General features: G+C 35.4%; 1 protein-coding gene across 1 annotated transcript in view; it reads left to right on the top strand.

The window, feature by feature from the left end:
- The window catches only part of LOC146004283 (transferrin-like), a 61317-nt gene extending 45243 nt beyond the window's left edge, over positions 1–16074 (top strand). The window contains exons 10-15 of the mRNA XM_083142989.1: positions 4060–4208; positions 7610–7780; positions 8719–8871; positions 10428–10540; positions 11727–11882; positions 15861–16074. Of these exons, the coding sequence (XP_082999115.1) occupies positions 4060–4208; positions 7610–7780; positions 8719–8871; positions 10428–10540; positions 11727–11882; positions 15861–16037 (919 nt within the window). The 3' untranslated portion in view covers positions 16038–16074. The remainder of the gene's footprint in view (positions 1–4059; positions 4209–7609; positions 7781–8718; positions 8872–10427; positions 10541–11726; positions 11883–15860) is intronic.
- Positions 16075–20628: the final 4554 nt, after the last annotated feature.

Below are 20628 nucleotides of genomic sequence, written 5' to 3'. Positions count from 1 at the left end.
GAAATTTTTTAGTTTTATAAACAGTCAAATGGTGAAAGAGCAGTCACAAAAGCTTTCTTTTCCAAGTTAAGCAAGCACAAAAGTCATGAAGCTTTTGTGCATTATTAAAATTTTCATACAAGTTTCAGATAAATTTGCTAGACTTTGGGCATTACACTAAACAAGTTTAAATTTGTCCTGAAATAGTTTTAGAACATCGGTGACATGAACTTCATATGTGTCAATATATTAATTTTGAAAAAGTATAATATTGACAGTATGGACATACTCAGTGTCAAGAGTGTTAAAATAACGAAAGTGGAAAAAACATTTAAAGAAAATGTAAACATTAAGCAGTATATCTATAATATTGACTTACATTCTCATTCTCAACGATCCTCTTCCTCTTTACATAAAGTGTGATCAGGTTAAGCTGAATCAAGTGGACTTTACGCTTTCTTTTGAAAGCAGAAAACTACTACACACAGAAGCATGGTTTCATACAGGAATCAGTTTCCTCAAGTCTCCATAGGCATTCAGACAAGCACAGGGAGGTATCAGATACAATTTGGTCATCAGTCTTTACTTGATCTAAGTCAAATCTGCTCCTTTGGAGTTTTAAAGGTTTGAATACATGACTGACAAGCCTGGGGGCAAACAGGGTCCATAAACAGTCATGTTTACATGAGCCTAAGTTATACTTTCTACGTATAGAGCCAAACTGTTTCTTTAAAAAGTTTCATGCTACATACCACTTGATCTCTTTAAGGGGCAGCAGATCACTTGACACATGGTAAATGCCAATCAGTTAATTGTTAGTAAATCAAAAAACATATTCATAAATTTCTAATCAAAAGTACCGTAAAAAGCAGAAAACTTTTATTTATATTTGTAACCTTTATGCATCTGCGGATAAATGTAGAGAGTTTGCAAGCTCTCTGCTCTGCAACCCTCCAGAAGTTACTTCTAGCATTATGCCTCTAACAGAACCCTACCACCCCCCTTGAAATGAACTCCACTGCTCTAGGGCATGTCAGGTCATTATTCCCCAAACTTCAGGAAATATGCATCGAAATTACAGAGAAACAGATTGACGTTCTTGTTATAACAGAAACGTGGTTAACTTGCAATATAACGGATAATGCATTGAAAATTCCAGGTTGACTTAATACACTCTGATCGCCATTACAGCATGGGTGGGGGTGTCTGCATATACGCATGGGAAGGACTAAAACTGCATTCGTTGTCTTTCGAAATCTAAGGAGAGAGTGACGTTGAGTACCTTGCAGCTACGGTTGAAATAAAAAAGGAACGTCGCTGTATTTTGTGCCGTATATAAGCCTAAGCGTATTCCATATACACAGTTGTCAATTTTAGAAAATATATTGGCCGAAATGTATCCCTTAGTTAATGACCTTGTTATAGCTGGAGATTTCAACATTAATTTCTTACATCCTCTGTGCTGACGTGGTTTACATTCAAAATTTGTTTAATCAATTTCAATTAACGCAAATAATCAATAAACCGACCAGAATAACCTCCACGACTAAGTCATTAATTGATCTGACGTTTGTCAGCAACATGGAAAATGTAATACATGTTGGTGAGCCAGTCAGCAACAGTGATCATAGAATGACGCACGTTGTACTTGGCGTATACTAAACCAGAAAGTGTGAACAGAATTATACACCACAGAAAATACAGTGATATGGATTATGATAAATTTGTGAAGGATGCAGAAAAAAATAACTGGGGAAAAATATATAACACTGATAACTTGGATATGAAAGTAGAGTATTTCAATGCCTACTTACTTGATGCTCTTTGACAAGCAAGTGCCAGTCTGTAAAACAAGAGTTCGTAACAAATGTATGCCGTAGATTACATCGAATGTGAAGCTGTTGATGAAACTAAGGGACAATGAGTTTCGTAAATTCAAGCAAACCGGAAGTGAACCTGCATGGAAGGAATACAAAGAACTGATAAATTTCATGACATCAGTTATTCAGCAAGAAAAAAAGTGTTATTTTGAGCATAACATCAATAAAACACAGACAACCAAAGCATTTATGGAAGCAGATGAAATCTTTAGGCATTGGCTCAAATAAAAATGATCTTCCCTTCACGTTTAACAATGCGAACGAGATAAATGAACAATTTATTAGTTCAATTGATAGTCTAAATATAGACCAACGTCTGGTATCTCAAGAATGTTTAAAAGTTAGTAACCAAAAGTTTAATAATATGCTTCCCAAATTTGCTTTTAAAAAAGTGAATGACTATACTGTAAGAAAATGTTTGTACGAAATAGTCTATTGCTATTGGTGCAGATGGAATATCAACTACAATGCTGAAGTTTTACTTTGCCTATTATCACACATATTATTAACTTTTCGCTAGAGAAATCTGTATTTCCCAGGAAATTGAAAGAAGCTTTGATAACACCACTTCCTAAGATGACCCGACCAACTAATGTAAACGACCTTCGACCTATTAGTGTTCTGCCTGTGTTCAAAACTCCTAGAAAAAATAATCTATAAACAGACATTTAGCTTCGTTGCCCAAAACAATATTCTTTCACCCTCAGTCAGGTTTTCAGCCGGCACACAGCACTGCTACGGCTTTGCTGAAAGTCACAAATGACGTCCTCCAGGCTATGGATAAGAAATTAGTCACTGCATTAATATTATTGGACCTGTCCAAAGCATTTGATACGGTACAACATAAATTACTGCTCAGTAAACTGAAATATTAGTTTTTCACAATCTACCCTTAACTAGTATTTTTCATATCTAAGTAACCGAAATCAACGTGTAAAACTGTCTCCTACTTTATTATTTAATAATTTATATATTCCATCTGGTGTTCCACAAGGATCTATACTAGGTCCCTTATTGTTTAAGATTTATATTGCAGACCTACCCTCAGTTGTCAAATACTGTAACGTACATTCATATGCTGATGACACCCAACTAACCAAATCATTCAATCCAGAACCATTCAAACAGAAATTGCCATAAGTATTAAATACATAAGTAATGATTTGGGTGCGATAAAAACATGGTGTGATGCAAACGGCCTTAAAATTAATGCTAATAAGTCATGTTATACATTTATTGGAACTTGATGCTATTGGTTCGGTAGAGCACACTAATACAACAATTAAAATAAATGATATAATAGCATATTAGCTATAGGATGAGCATATTAGCCGCCAAATCATTTGGAACACCTAGATTCTTGTTTAAATTTAACAAACTATTATCTTCAGAAATCAAGCAGCGATTAGTTGAAACACTTATATATAAATTTCTAGACTATTGTGACGTAGTGTACTCTGGTAGAACAAATAAAAGTTTACAAGGAAAAATTAAAAAATGCCAAAATGTGTGCATGCAGTTCATATTTTGCATCCCGAGGTGTGAACATATTTTACCTTCCATAAATAATATCCTCAATATGTACCGTAGGCGACTACTGCATACATATTGCCTTATACATACAATTATTACATCTGGCAAGCCGTCGTATCTGGCAGACATGTTGATCCCTCGCACCAGTATTCAGCCACCATACGAGAAATAATTTCAAATTTAACCTTCCACTCTGCAACACACAGGCATATCAGTCGTAGTTTTCATATTTGTCGAGCATATCTAAAATAGAATCTTTCCGAAATGAAGTAAAGAATTTTCTTTTGGCAGAGCAGAGATTGTGTTCAAATACTATGATGTAACTTGTATGTTTGTTATGTATTTTGTCTAAATCTTTTTTTAATTTATTTTTTATTAATTTTTATTTGATTTTTGTCTTTCCACAATTCTTGTATCATTTTATTCATACATTTATTACAATTACTTTATCAATAGATTTTGTAACTAAATCATAGTGTGTTGTACACTGTATTAATACTGTAATAACATATGTATAAGAAATTTAAATTTAAATGTAATCGATGACATAAGTTAGGTGGCAGAACAACCTCAGGCTGAACCTCCCACGCAAATAATTTGAATTTGAATTTTGATACTATCAAATACATCATGCAGCTACTTCTAAAGTTTATATACTTTTCAACAGGTACAATCTAAAACCAATTGTGTTTGAGACAACAAAAATATTTGAGAACTTTTATGTAGCCACAGCAGTTGTGAAAGCAGATTCGAACATCAATAAACTAGAAGATCTAAAAGGAAAGAAAGCCTGCTTTACATCATATGGAGGAGTTGGTGAGTATTTGGTACAAGCCCATAATATTAAGATATCGCACATTTTAAGTCAAATTCCACAATAGGAATTGCAATCTCTAATAATTGCCCTTGGACCTGATCAATTTTACAGCCTCTATGAAGTAGTAGTTATTGGAACATAAGCTCACCGGACAAAAAATTAGTCACCCCTGCGCAAAAGCAAGGTGGTTTCCTGATGCCCCTACAGATGGCATTGCAGAGGAGTGGCATGGTGCATTATGTCTGGATCAGTGTTGTGTAAGTATAGCAGTAACGTTGAGTATGGGAATAGTGTGTCAAGATGGACAAAGCCAGGGATGTGTCAGTGGCAAAAAGGGGCTATCATGTTTGTACATGCCCATGGTCACACAGCGAGTGAAGTTGCCAGATTTGTTGGGGTATATACACAAACTTGTATTACTTGCATAACCACCCCAATCTTCGTCGGAAAATAATTCTATGGGTGGCAAGGGGGTAAACATTGAAGTAAAAAAAGCAAGGCTAGGAGAATCTAAGAGTAGAGTAGCAGGACAAAATTATGCTCAAGATTGATTCTTTATTTTTCTTCCAGTCTGCCATGGGCACCTGCAGAGAGACAATTGCCATCCTAGATTTCAAATTTTATGCACATAAAAATACATTTAGTTTTGATTACAAAAAACCAAAAACAAGGGGGCGGCGAAGAATCTAAATCCAAACATAAGAGAATGTGGCGATCTATTAAATTAATATTGTTTTCAGTTTACAATAACAAAGCACAGGGGAGCACATTACTTTTCTTTATAATTTAGATCTAAAATTTTTCTTTGCTAGCGATGTCATTCCTTTCTGTAATGCATTGTAAATTACCAGAGAGAAGTCAGACCAACTATGTACTTCAGACTGTTACTGCTAAGCAGTTTAGTCTTAAATGGAAGAAAAATTGTTTGGATGTAAAGTAGCCCGGACATTTGAGATATTTACATCATTCTTTTTTTCTTTGCTGTTGGTTTTGTTATGAGGTGGATGAATTGGTTATGTAATGCATTTAAATAATATGTTGCATAAATATTTTCTTAATTTTTACGTTGCTCCATGTTGCATATGGTCATCCTCCATGGTCGTGCGGTCTAAGGTGCTGTGCTTTGGACTAAAGACTACGAGATGGCATGGGTTCGAGTCCACCTGGGTTCAGTCTCTTGGTTTTCGGCCTGTGTATAGGACCGGTGGCAACCCACCATCATGAGGAAATTAGGGAGCTACGAGTGAGTAGCGTAATCCGATCTCTGGAAATCTCCTATAATGGCTGGGGTTTCGACATGCTGACCCACGTCACCTCATTACTGGTTGAAGACAGGTCAGGGAGACAGGTCAAGGCACTTTCAGGGCTGTCGAGCCATGGACTATTATGTTGCATATGTGTAAAACATATGTTGTAGATGAAAGTTACACATGTTAGTCTTTAAAAATAGTTTGTGTGCTTGTTTTAAATTATAAGCTAATGTGAAAATGAGTGTTAAAAAAATATTTCAAATATTTTGTCCAACACAAATGCTTTAGCACAGACTTCTCCCCTTTGTGTGATTTAAGAGTATAGGCCTTTATACTACTACTATAATTATTGTTGGCATGTTTATCCTGGTACTTGCCATCCCCTTAAACAAAAAATCGTGGTTGTCTGCTAAAACATGCATGCATATTTCATGCTTTCTTTATTTTCAACATTGCACCCCCAAAATTATATTCGGCACTCCAGATGATTAATCCTGGCACCACCACTGGTGAGGGATGGATGTATTATTTCATCAAACATGTAGCAATTAATAGAAAAGATAAATTAATCAAAATAAAGAAAATGGGTGAGATTAGGTTCAATCCCTGAAGGAATTAGTTTTAAATATTCAGCCAGTACCACAACTTGACATTCTTGATCCAGAAAGCAAGGTATAAGTGGCAGAATACAGGGATTGATTGTGCTGCACAACAGCCATTTAGCAGGACTAGCTCTCTCAAAAACCACAATGTCAGATTTTTCACGTATTAAAGAAGAATCCCTTGTTTTCAACACTTTATACTAATCACCAGGGCCGGATTAAGACTAAATTGGGCCTGATGCTTGAAATCTTTGGTGAATAATAAACACAATGACGTTAGTTACATCACAGCGCAAAGAATAATAGTAACTGTATAATAAGTAACGCTGTGTCTAGGCGTCCGAAATTGGGCCTCCAAATTTCATTCTAAGATTTATTTTTATGTTAATATAGCAAAAGAAAACTGTTCAGCTTTAGGAAAATTCTAGTCTGTTTTCAGCTGGGCCTATCTCAGAAATGGGCCTAATGCTGCAGCATCAATAGCACCCACCTTAATCTGGCCCTGCTAATCACACAAGACATTTTGTGAACCTGAATAGTTCATTCACCTCCTTAAATGTATGTAATAAAGTAATTGCTATAGATTGTCTGTATTTAATGTTTACCTAACAATGCCAGTGGTGGCGATTGGGTTCCAAAACCAGGGGGAGGCAAGGTGCCAAAACTAAAACTGGGGGGGGGGGGGAGAACCAGTTTACTTCACTTTGTAGATATGGTTTAGCACAGTGCAGGGGCACAAGTGGCGAAAAGTGGGGGGACAACTGCCCCCCGCCCCCCTAATCTCCGCCACTGAACAATTCCATAATATATGAATTATACCTTTATTCAGAAATAACAAATGTGCATTAAATTATAGGCTGTTTGTAAAATTTATTAGTAATTTTATGAATACATCAATATAAATCAGTACTGCATGAGACCACTTTCACTTGATCATACTCGTAGTCTCCCACGCTCAAGCATGATATGCTCGAATGTATAGATCAAATCTAATTTCAATGTGACAATAATTGTAGTGTAAAAATCCACCCTGGTAGTTTGTCCATAATTATTTATTCATTTTCATATATCACTATGTATTAGTAAGATAGACTAAACTACATTTTAACATGGAGATGACTATGTTCATTTAAGTTTCAATTTTACCAAGTCTTCATTTCACAATCCATATTTGTGGGCCCACTATCAGACAAATTATGGTTATACGTATATTACTGGTCTTAGAGCATATGCCGATAGTTTTGCCTGTTCGAGCATTATTTGCTTGAGTGAAGCTGTAAATTCCATATGCTATATAATGTTGTCTTTCAAACAATTTGCCAATAGAGCGCAAAACTCATCACAGCACACTAATACACACTTATTGATTGATAGTAGTGCCAATTCATTTAGCTCATCCCTACTAAACAGTTCGGTAGTGTAATTCTGAAATTCTTATAAACTGCTTCATTGGTAAAAATTCATGTGTACTCATTAACCAAACAAAACTTTAATTCACTGAATCAAACTGTCTAGATAATATTCTTAATAAACTTCACTGTTTCCTAGGTTGGAATACATTTATAGCAGCATTAAAGAAGGAAAATTTGTTGTCCACAAGCTGTCCCTTTGCTCAGGCTGTAGAGGAATTCTTCAGTGACAGTTGTGTTCCAGGTATCAAAAACTCCACAAAAGCTCTCAGCAGTAACACAGAGAACAAACTTTGTGCACTCTGCTCAGGTAACACTTTAACTTTTTAAGTTTATCTTAATTTGAATTTTGAGCTGTACTTAGTACATACAGTACTTTTTTTTGTAAGGTTTTATATTTAATTTCTACAAGAAGCATAATTTAAAATCTTGTTACTATGGATGAGCCGATACCACTTTGAACCAATACAGATGCCAATACTCTTGCAGATTCCTAACTACACTTGAAAATTTTAAAAATTTCTTCAAAATATTGATCAATATTAATGGGTAAAGTATTGTACTACAATTGTATGAATCAATTTACCAATGATTTTGCTTTAAAATGTTAAAAAATTACATCAGACTATTAAAGTATGTGTTATGTAATCACAAAATCCTGTTTTGCCGCAAAATTGATGCAGAATGTAAAGTAAATTTGAATTTTGCTTAATTTTCAGGGTAATTAATCTCTACGAAAGTGTCGCGTAATATTTTTGTGGACCTCATGAAAGATCAATATGCTGGAAAAGTATCGGCTGGTATCTGTAAATAAATTACAACAGATACTTTCAGATACAGACGGCTCAGCCCTACTTATTACTTTTACTAGCTTTCAATATTCACTGAAATGAATTATATCATTAAAGGTTTTTTGCTGTATGAAGTTCAAAAACATAAGGAAAATTCAAGTAAATGTGAAGGTGTTTAAATTACTACAGAAGAAAAATGTTCTTAAAGAAAATCATTACAACCCGAACTTGTTGAATTCGTGAAACTCCTGCAATGGGGTAAATTTGGCTAAATTTGCTTTACCATACTTGGACATTTTCCACATCCGCTTTCACAGTTAATAATTGTGATTTAAATCAAGCTTTCCTAACTTGCCAGTTTCAAGTTTGACTGGATTTCATCTACTTGATTTTTATGAAATTCTGCTTAATGCAATAGTATTTGCACTTCTTAAAACACTAATTCCTTTTCATTCAGGTGAAGAAATAAATTCTGGAGATAAAACTACCCAAACATGCTCAAAACATGAAGACAACATCTTCAGTGGAGAAACTGGAGCATTCAGGTGCTTAGCTACTGGAAAGGGAGATGTGGCTTTCATAAACCATGTTACTATTCTTAGGAATACAGGTAATGCTAGTGAGAAATCATATTTGTAAACTATTAGAAGTCTTCAAGATCCCCAATATGTCATACTGACATTTTCTAAAATACCTTTCAGCCTAGCAGATAAATCGCATAAACTCTCAACTTGTACAGTCAATGGCAATGATAATGGCAGGCAAATTGTCCACCACTATTTTCATTGCTTTTTTATTTTACATCCTGTGTTGTTTTAAGGAATGAAACTGTTGGTTCGAAGCAGGCAATGTTCTCTGCTTATTGATGTCATTATTTCAATTCATTGTAATCACATTGTGTAATACAGACAGTGAAAATGGTGGTGGACAATTAGTCTGTTTCTTTCGCCGTTGGGTGTACATCATGTAAAGCATGATATCCTAGTGTGTCAAAACTGTAAAACTGATTTTTTCTATAGAGCTAGAATAGATCTAGCTACTTAACACTAAGTGTTACCATATCATATATGAATCTTATTTCATTTTGACAAGTGTAGATATAGTTGACATTCTACATTTAAATAATGTAGCTAGTTTTTCTCTGTAGATCATATGCTCATAAATTGGAACTCCAGGCTACATCTCTTATAGCTTGTTCTTGTAATTTTATCATTGAATTCTAATGTAGACAAAATGTAGTGAAAATTAATATAGTTTTACATCATTCAGCTAAAAGATAAGAAAATCCAGCCCCAAAAGGGTCACATAGCTTGCAAAGTTAATTATTAACTTCATACACGTTCAGTTCTGTACAAATAATGAAAAATCAAATTTCCATAAAAACTTGCTGTGTTATCCTATTAACCCTTAAATGTGCTAGATCAGGGCAATCTGGTATTAAGTCAACAGATTTGGACAATTACATCTGACTGATTCCAAGCTTAGTTTCTATTGAATAGATTGTGTTTCTTAAATTTATTTTAAATATTTTAGAAGTGCTTATCTTGATATTGGATGATGTAGTATGTAAATTCAAATTTAGTGCTTAAAACTGCCCTGGTGTTGAGGTTCATACCATGGAAAACAGACTAGCACCTAAGTGTTAATCCTAGTATTTGACAGGTGTAGGTACAATTTATTTTAGTTTATTGTATATAAACTGAAGTTGAGTTGAGGTTCAGAAGTTTTTAAAAAAAATAATAAAAAAAAACTGGTAGCTCTTGCATCCCATCAAATGTTTAGAAACACAACCTAAGCACATTGCATTTGACATTTGATGTTTTTCAAAAAAAATTAAGACTAAAGATCAACTAGTCTAATCTTCCTCAATCACTGAAGGTTTAGTGATAGTATTCATGGGGATATTTAAAATCGGAAGCATCCAAAATTTAAAATGGATAATGGAAAAGTGAAACTTAAATACTATCTGCAGTTTTTTATGCAAATTAATGCTCACTATTAGATATAAAATGTCTAATTTTTTAAAAAAATGCATGCATATGAATCTTTAAGCCTCTCTTCAATTCAAGCAGTTGGCATAAGCTGCATGCATATGAATCTTTAAGCCTCTCTTCAATTCAAGCAGTTGGCATAAGCTGCATGTATTTAAAAACAATGTACTTCCAGATGGTGCCAACAATGCTTCCTGGGCTATCAATCTCAGATCAAGTGATTTCCGCACAATATGTGGCTACAATAGCAGCAAATATTGCCACCTTGGCTGGGCTAGTCCTGGAATGGTAAGTTTTCACAGCAATCATTCATAGAATATGTATTGTCACAGTGTGTCTTTATCCTGGTTTAAATTTCTGAATTGAACAATCTGTGTAGTTTGCCAATGGAAAATGGTTAATGAATTGGCTACCTTAACTAATTCATACATAAATTAACTATTGCTTACATGGAAAAATTGAAAAGACAGTAAAAAATTAAATGTGCCCATATTATTGGTTTCAAATGTTTGTCCTAGAGCAGGGATCACCAAACTGTCAATCACAAGCTACTGGTAGTTCATGGTGATACTTTAAATGTTGATGGTTGATTACACCCTTCAGATACTGTTGCAATCTTGAGAGCATACAGAGAAAAAACAATAACAATCATGCTCATGCAATACACTACAATCATTAAGCCTTGCCTGTAGCCAAACCTTGGCATTGACAATCACTTGCATTTGAACAATCAGATCTAAAGTGATCTCTCACAAACTAGTAAATGAAATCTTAAACCTTATGAAGTTAAAGATCCTGAGAATACTAGTTTGACTTAAATTATCAGTTCTCATTAATCTATTAAAAATTTCATTACATCATAGTTTTATGATGTACTTATACTTAAAAATGTAGCTTCATAGTTCAAATAGTAAAAACTTTAAAACATGTTAACCCTCTCACCCTTAAATTTCTAAGAGAAGTTCAGGTAAATAGCTGTCAAGATTTACAATGAAGAGTGATTGGCTTGCTACAACTTTGAAGTGCACTACTGATAAAGGGATATAAAACCAATCCATCAGACTTCGTCTGTTTGAACATAGCCAGAATGAATCTTGACTAATAAATTTAACATTTGTATTCTAAATATCTGCTTGCTTTTTCATAGTTTAGAATGAGAGTTCAAAAACACTACTTAAATCTTTTTAGTATACCAGAATAAAGTACTCACTTATCCGTGAAAGTTATTTTTCAATTTTGTATTAATTTCAGTGGCTACTGCCACCATTCTATTGGGATTTGTCACCAAAATTAGCAGAACTTTGAAAAATTAGTTTTATGGCTAAGTTAGTACTTTCTTCCGGTATGTTAATTTGCTGCTGAATTTTTCCCTGGGACTTAAATCTCTTTAAAGCTTAAAATACTTAATGGATATTTGTTCAAATGTTATTTGCTGGCAGTTTTTGTTTGATTTTGTACTTTCTTTGACATTTAGATTATGATGAACAGCAAGGCAACGGATATGAAGAAGGAAGAAATCTTCTTGGCTCTTCGAGATATTAGCAAATTGTTTGGCCACTTCCATAAAGCACCAACAGTTCCTCTCCAAATTTTTGGAACCTTTGATGGGGAACATAATGTCTTATTTAAGGTAAGTTTTGGGGACACTGCATCAGTTAAACTTATGTACCAATCTACATTAATTGAAAGTATAAGTGCCTCAAGTTCACATGTGATCAAATTTCGCAGGACTTTCCTATTAGCAAAGAAGGGTAATTTTGAATCTGTTTTAAATTGCTTGTAAAATGAAAAACATAACAAATTTATTTTCAAATTCAAATATTACATAATAGAAAAACTTTGTACCATATTTACGTGTGTATAATGCACATCCTGGTTTTTGATGGGGAAAAGCAACAATTATATCTCATACATAATGCACAGGACAATTCAAGTTCAAGAAATGGCTTTCTTAGTTGTAGATTGTAAAACTGTTCCTATGCCAATCAAGAGTGAATGACATCATACCTATTCAATGAGTCACCAAGAGGAGAATATAGTTTTGCATATTAGTCACCAACCCACACTACCTCCCCCTCTCCCTCCAATCCCAAAGTACAGCACCTTGAATAAGGTAGTGTGGAAAACTACCCAAGAAACTGGTTCCCATAGACTGATGACAACATAGATGGCAATGCGATCAGTATGGCTGCTAATTTTCTTATGAAAGTAATGTGGCTTCATTAGTTTTTGGAATATATTGTGTAGATTTGTTTGTCTTGAAAGGCAGTAAGTGAATTGATGGAAACAGTTATATTTGTGGAGTGATTGCAGTCACGAAATGGCATTAATTTGGAAATAAAAGTAAAATAAAATTAATTAATAAATAAATAGCATGCGTAACACAAGAAGAAACATCGCAGTGTGATTCCAGACGTCAGGTGTTGGATTGTGTACTAGTTTATTTTTCTGTGTTATTAGAATATAAATAGTATCCTGAGATTTCATACAGAGGCGACAAACCACAATTGTCGCTTCGAAGTGAGCAGTCCATAATCAACCAATGCAGCCTTTCGATCTGTACGGACACAAGCTCTGACTGCACAGTTTCCTAAAGTAGATTTCGGACCCATGCAACAAACGATAAGGGGATTTCACACCAAAGCAACATGGGTCATTCGGTCCATGGCAACTTTCATAACGAAGCGACACATGTCACTTTGAAACAAGTCAATCAAGAGCAACATTTCACATCGTAGTGGCATGATGGGCAGCACAAGCCAGCATTCGGTTGGTGAAATCCTCAAGCTAGAAGTGTCGCATACTGCTTGTCGCTTTGGTGCGCAATCTCCCTAAAGCAAAACACTCGTTGCATCGAGCATGCGCAAACAACAAACCAAGGTAACATGTTGCAAGCTATTGAGGAAATGGCCCAGTTTGAGCAACAAAGCGACACGTGAGGCTTATCGTGTTGCCTGGATCTGTTGTTGTAACTTGCAGTTTATCATGTCCAGTAGCGTACGCAGGATTTCATCAAGGGGGGTGTTATCTCGAAAACTTTCTACAAATTCACATTACCATTGTTTTATTATACTTTAATTAATTAATAATAATAATAAATTAATTAATAATTCTTATAATTAATTAATTAGTTTAATTACTACTAATGCAGCTGCTATTTATGAAAGAAATAGAACAAAATTGCAATTCTTTTGTTTCAAAATAATTGTCTAGTCAACGGTTATTTGTATATGATAAGCGAGACATTTTAAGTGAAGAAAATCCATAAAAACAAGCAAATATATTAAATTTATTGAAATAATCGAAATATGAAACTCATTCAAGGAGCCGCGCTGGTCTAGTCTGACAACTTCGTGGGATATCCGGGTTCGATTCCCGGAATTGGTTGGAATTTATCCAGCCTTGTCTCCGCACCCAGCCTATGGGTATCTGAGAGCAACCTTGGGGGATGAAGGCTGCCGGAGCATGGTGCTGATCACATCACCTGCAAAATAGTTAGAGATCAAGAATCTTTGGGGTCCACCACACCACTATGTGTGACTTCATGGCACGGTGCTATATACACGGGGGAATTTACATTACCTTTACCTATGGAACTCACCCAGGGTGATGATGAAGCACGAGAATACATGTTGCTAAATTCCACTGAGTCTATGTTTTCGTTGTAAAGTAAGTTTATAGACATTCCAACACATTTATCCCTTCTAGGTGATTCACAAAAGACTTCTTCGACATTATTTAATGATGTGGATGTAGACTCAGCATCACTTGAGAGTTCACAAGGGGATGTGAAATCAGTACCGGGAAGAATGTTTGCAATAAGGACGAAGCAAGGAATTTTCACAATTCTCGCAAGAGTCACTGCGCGGCTTTTTGCAAAAGAAAATTGCAAAATTGAACTTTGCGGCCGCTTAGATTGTGTTTGGAATGTTGTGTTTTTCTTCATGCTGCATGGGAATAATAATCCAAATTATTATTATTATTATTATTACTGTCGCAGATCTTTGACTGATAAATTAGCCATTTTTAATTTTTTCTACAGCATTTTCCATAATATTTCAAGAGCTCAAGGGGGGGGTTTAAACCCGGTAACCCCCCCCCTTGCGTACGCCACTGATCATGTCTCTTAGATATGTTGTTCGCACAATTAGCAGCAAATGCTTGCTAATAGACTGATGTCACCATGTCGCTTGTCACTTAGTTGGGAACTCCCCCTGTGGCACGTCACTTCGGTCTGAGCACCCTTCCTTTAAGGAGCTTTCCAACCGAAGTAACAAGTAGCACGTGAACGTGTAGTTTGCTGTTTGGACCCTCATGCGCAATGAAGACTATTTTACAGTCTGGAAGTGTCTCTTGTCCCATTGGTCTGAAAGTTTCCTTACACTCGTCGATGGCACTAAAGAAGTTTTGTGGATTTCCACTTGTAGTTTCATGCAATCATTATCATCATCGCCGCAATTAGTTTAAAGCGGAAGAAAAGAGACAGTAAATATGAAAAATACAAATGCCTCAGTGTGTGTATTTTTAAAAGAAATTATGATAATAATAATGAACCTAATACACAAAAATTTAGTTACAAAGAGCATTTCACGCATATTTTTTCTCCCATATTATTAATGGAAGTATAACTATAACAGGACGTGGTAGACTGTCTAGAATGTTTGCTAATATCTTCGCAGCCACTGTACTAAATATCATTGCAATTATCACATTCATAGAAATAATTCATGTAAAAGAATCGGATGTTGCAGCGAAAACTCAATTTACTTCCATTATAAGCAGACGAATGCCATGCAGCTGTACAGACACCAGTGCCTCTAGCGGTATCATAGAGTGGAACCAGACAGTGCCCAGAACAGTGCAGTTTTCCACACTACATTATTCAAAGTGCTGTACCCAAACATTTTACTTCTGTAACCACATTGTTTATTCTGTAGTAGAAGAAACTGAGACCAACATTGTTATGGATTTGCAGCGCTCAGGAAATTTTCTATTTCTCTTCCCAACAAATACTCCTGATACAGCATCCTGCATCATGGTAGGGGCATGCTTGAATTCTGCCAGAACTGCACAGCACTGACTTTCTCGATGTCTCAAAAAGTTTCATTACAAAGTGAAAAATCCTGGGAAATGGCCTTTTTTTTTTTTTTAATTACTCAAATAATCAAATCTGGTAATTTGTATTTGTGCCTCTTGATATATGCATGTTATATGCAGACAAATAGTGAAACATATACTGTCAGAATTATCCTGTGCATAATACGCACCATTTTGGAAAAAAATATGCATTATACAGGAGTACATATGGTATTTCATGCTACATGTCAGCATGTAAACTAGTTGAAATCGCAACATGCATTTTTTGTCCTCAGAATTTTCAGACCAACCTCAATCCTTCAATCTGCACTGGTTGCTTCAGCAACATAAGGCCATGTTTTAAGTTTCTAATCCATATTAACATTGTTAAAAATGTTGTTAACATTTCATAACTCAATCTTCATGGATGGGAGAAAAGTTGGGCTGAAGATTTGGAGTACAAAAGAAGATGCATGTTGATTTTATCTATAAACGGGTCTTACTTCAAACATTTTTTGCTTTATTTTTCTAGGATGTATCGGAGAAGTTTGTAGATAGAGATGATCTTGAATCTCGTGAAAGGACAGGACTTAATTATGAAGAAGTACTTGACACTGCCACATGCTCTAGTCCAATTCAATTTTCTATTAACACACCACTTGTTATTGTTGCAATCACATTTGTAATTTCAAGGATCTCCCATGTATAAATGAAACTATTTTCAAATAAATTGTTGTGTACATAAATATCTGGATTTTATTTATATCTTGCAATTCAGTATCAAACTTTTCCTTTGTAATATTACTTCTAATATCAATATTACCATATCAGTTTTGTGTAGCTGACAATTACAAGTGATTTCAAGCATTCTTGGCAGTCAATGAAGACTGGGTTATCTAACCAAAGTTCTTGAAAGTTTGAGTTAAGACTTGTTTCTACAGAATGAGTGAAGTGTGCTAAAGGTAGGATTTCAGCGATTTAGTTAGAACTGGACTGAATCTTTTTAGTGTTGGTTAGCCAGGTGAAAGTATATCTGGATATTATTCATTAGATATAATCTTAAAAGGCATGGTGCTTTTAAGGGGGAAATATTTATAGGCGACTTAAGATGTGCTTAATATAAACACACAATGCTCCTATATAGGGTGTTCCAGGAGGAAGCAGCATTACTTTGGGAACTGGTAGTATGAGAGATTCTAAGCAAAAAAGTTTATATGAACATGGGTCCAATTTTGAATGATAACTGAGATATGAACAGAAATAAAAATGATGTAGGAAAACTTAAACAAAAACGGTAACAAGTAAAATATTGCAATGTAATGGTAATTGTGTAAGTAAATACGAGAAGGGACATGCTGATACTAATCTTTATTGCATGAATTTGTGGTGTAGCAGTAATTCGTACACTATAATTAATGAAGCAAGCAATAAATGTAGAAAAATGAAATGTTAACACTGCTGGTCAGTACTCACATGAACGAATGTAAGGATGGAAAAGGCCACAGAAATGATAGCAGGTGAGAGCAGATTCTCAAAAATACAAACATCAATGCACTTCTGAGCACATCAGGACATCTAGTGTTGCACTACAAAGTTCCCGATGTTCCCGGATTAACGCAGCAGCATTCATAATGTGAATGTGCAGTTCATCCCTTGTATTCACCCTTTCCCGGTAAACCTCCTGCTTCATCCACCCCCATAAACAGAAATCAAGAGGGGTTAGGTCAGGAGAACAAGGTGGCCACTGAACCAGACCACTACCACGACGACGATAACAACAAATCCATAGATTAGGGTAGGTGGAATTCAGATGTTGAATGATAAACAGACTGGAATGAGCAGTTCTACATTTATTGCTTGCTTCATTACTTATGTACTAATTACTGCTACACCACAAATTCATGCAATAAAGATTAGTATCAGCATGTCCCTTCCGCATATTTACTTACACAATTACCATTACATTGCCATGTTTTACTTGTTACTGTTTTTGTTTGTTTTCCTACATTTTTATTTGTTCATATGTTATCCTTCAAAATCTGACCCATGTTCATATGAACTTTTTTGCTTAGAATCACCCATACTACCAGTTCCCAAAGTATTGCCGCTTCCTCCTGGAACACCCTGTATATTCCTATTCCCACTGCTATTAATGTGCTTAAGCGTACCGCCATGAAATTAGGTGTGGCAGAAGTTCGCCTGTTGCCACGTTGGAGCACAACTCCATGTTCGGAAGTTTAAGAGAATTAAAGGCTTTGTTGTAGAGTTGTAGATATGAGACTTCATTTCTGGGGCCTGTAATGAACTTTCAATTCACAAGATCACCAGTTCTGTATTGAATGGGGCTCGAAAGTGCACAGGAGCTGACACTCAAACTAGGCAATGCAGCCCGGTTGACATTGCCACAGTGTGTGGAAACCAGTGACTTTTGTCCCACTCTAGCTTTACTTTTCCCACATGGCACCAACACAATTCTGCCCAGCTGCCTGCTTTCATGGCAGAGAGTTTGGTTCTATTATGTCATGTTCCTAGAGTAAAGAAAAAAGCAATATGTACTTCCATAAGCACCCATGTAAAATTCTAGCTTCCAGCAGACACCAAACCACAAATCTCCCTTCTCTTCTGTTCAGCATTTTTCCGTGGAGGACACTCTAAATCTTGTCCTGAATGCCATATCTTCCCAACACAGTTGGGCACACAATTGAAATATAATTGCCCAAAGATGTAATTTCAAATTGCTTATTTACTCCTTTGCAAGTGGAAGGATTTCAATATCACATGTAGTCACCTGCATATGGAGACTAAACAAAATATAGAAGTATCAATTATTTTTAAAAAAGAGCAAAGTGTCCCTAACATATTAACTGGCTTGAATGGCACTATAGCAGCCATATCTATGGTGAACTCTGGATGATGTAGCCTCCAGATTTATAGGCTTGCTTCTAGATTTACCTATTCAAATTATCTTCTACGTGTTGGAGTACAGGTTGTAGTGCCAAGATTTCTGCAAACTTCCTTCACCCCACAAAATGTTCCTCCTGCAAAGTATATCCTTCACGCCATTGTTCCACTTGGTCTTCTTTTTTGTCTTGCCTAATCATCAAATTCTTGCCACACATACTTGCTGAGGTATTTTTGGTTCTGGCATTCTGCTTAGGTGTCCAAACCATCCCAGTTGTGCCTGTTCAATATTCTGATGTATTGATTTTGTATTTAACATTATACTGTTTGATCTGATTTTGTCCTGGTTTTTCCTATAATTTTTAATTTCCACTTTGTTTTTCATTCACATCCAGGATTCACTGGCATAGAAGTTGACTTGTAAACTATCATTTTTTTGTTTCCTGGGTTATTTCCTTCCCCAAAAATCTTTATTGCATAATATAATTTGTTCATATTCATTATAGTGTTTAATTCATGATCTCTTTCCATTACTATTGATTATAACACCTAGATACTTGAAACTTTAAACTTGTTAACACTTCAAGGCTTACTTTGCAGTGGTTTTCTTCCTATCTTTAGCATGAACTTTCTTTGTTCATTTTCATAGCTTTACTTAAGAGTATGTCCCCTGAGTACGTAATGAAAGGTATTTCTTAAACTTTCTTTCACCTCTAGTGTTAGTTCCTGGTGTCCACCAGTTTATCTTCTTGCTTCCTACTCTGTTACACATACTTGCTCAGCTGCAGATATTGCACTTTTATATTTATTCCAGTGTCTTTTTTTTCCTACTTTTTCCCTAGTTAGCTTTTTTTTCTAAATTATTCTTGGGCATTTTTCTTTCAATTTGCATACTTTAATCCTCACATTATTTCTTTCAATTTTTTCTGTCTCTTGTGTCTTAATACCTAGTCATATCTAATGAGAAGCATAAGAGAAGAATGCTGCAAATTTGTTCAAAATCAAAGAGGTAGCAAATTTGCAGTTTTTGCTAGTGTTCAGACATGGAATGACCATTGTAGATAAAGTTCACACATCAATGATGTGGTCCATATTTTAAGTTAAAACCATACTTCAACACTAACATAGTAGGTGTTTGAGATGGAACAAGTAATTGATGCATTGTCCACAATGGACTCTTCAAACACCTAAAGATGGTAATGCATTACTGCAACACTTTTCATTGCACCATGGAAAGTTTTCTTGGAAATGCACGGTTGCAGTAATTATCTTTGGGTTATCCCATGCAAAAATACTCTGTGCAGCACCGTTACAATAATATAAATCAACTTTTTTGTTTTCAAAAAAGTATGGCAGACAGAAAACTTCATAATGATGGTTGAATTCAAAGTATTCAAATAACACCATCTCAATTTATATTTGGGTCCTTTCTTCCTGTAGACCAAAGTATAAAGTTCATATGATCTGTTATATGTAAAAGTACACCAACAATCAAATTATTCAAAGGTATCTTGCAGTACTGCAAGTTGACCTCAATCGGATAATCATAATTCAATGTTTTCTAGATCAGTGTGGTTAGCACAGTGTGCTACGATGTCAGACAACCAATGTCAATCCCAGGTGGGCATGGATGTTCTTTGTGTGTCCCTTCATCGATTACATTGTGTGATCAGATTTTGACCATGGTCATGATTAGTCAAAAGTTGCAGAAAAGACAATAAATAACCAAAATCAACTCGCATTTGTTTCAATGATATGGACAACCTTAGTAATGCTTCCACTTTTTCCTTCATAACTTTGCAAGGTCATGCACAGTGGCCATGTGGTCTAAGGCATTGGGCTCATGCTACAGGGGATGAGCTGGTTACTCTCCTGAGGGAAGTGTTAACAACTTTTCTCCAGAGATTTCATGCAGTGTATGGGACCAGTGGTCACCCACCATCCTGAGGAAATTGGGGAGATAGAAATGAGTAGTGTAACCTGGCCATGGAAACCTATGTACAACTATTATGGGTTCATCCTGCTGAGGCATGTGGGAGTGAGGCTGGCCCTCGCAGGTTAAAAAAAAACAAAAACAATATACTGTTCCTCTTGATCCCCCACTATAAACTAACAAAAGTACAGCACAAACAAGCACTATATTTTCTTTGTTGAATATTAACCTTTGCAAGATACTGTCAACATACTGGTGTAAACAAAAAGAAAAAAAAGTTAGAATACACTCGGAGGAGACCAGCCAAGATATGGCTCCTCCAAGTGGCAGACAATCCCAATCACACAGGATATGTGTGTGTGTGTGTGTGTGTGTCACCCTCATGTTACCACACAAAGTTTCATAACTTTCTGTATGGACTTTGTATGTGCAAAATAATCTAACACAGCTATTTTTAGTGGTTTTT

Source organism: Lepisma saccharinum, chromosome 21 (assembly GCF_977018435.1).
Source record: "Lepisma saccharinum chromosome 21, izLepSacc3.1, whole genome shotgun sequence".
Classification (NCBI taxonomy): domain Eukaryota; kingdom Metazoa; phylum Arthropoda; class Insecta; order Zygentoma; family Lepismatidae; genus Lepisma; species Lepisma saccharinum.
Note: the sequence above shows the minus strand (reverse complement) of the source record. Positions and strands in the feature narration are given on the sequence as shown.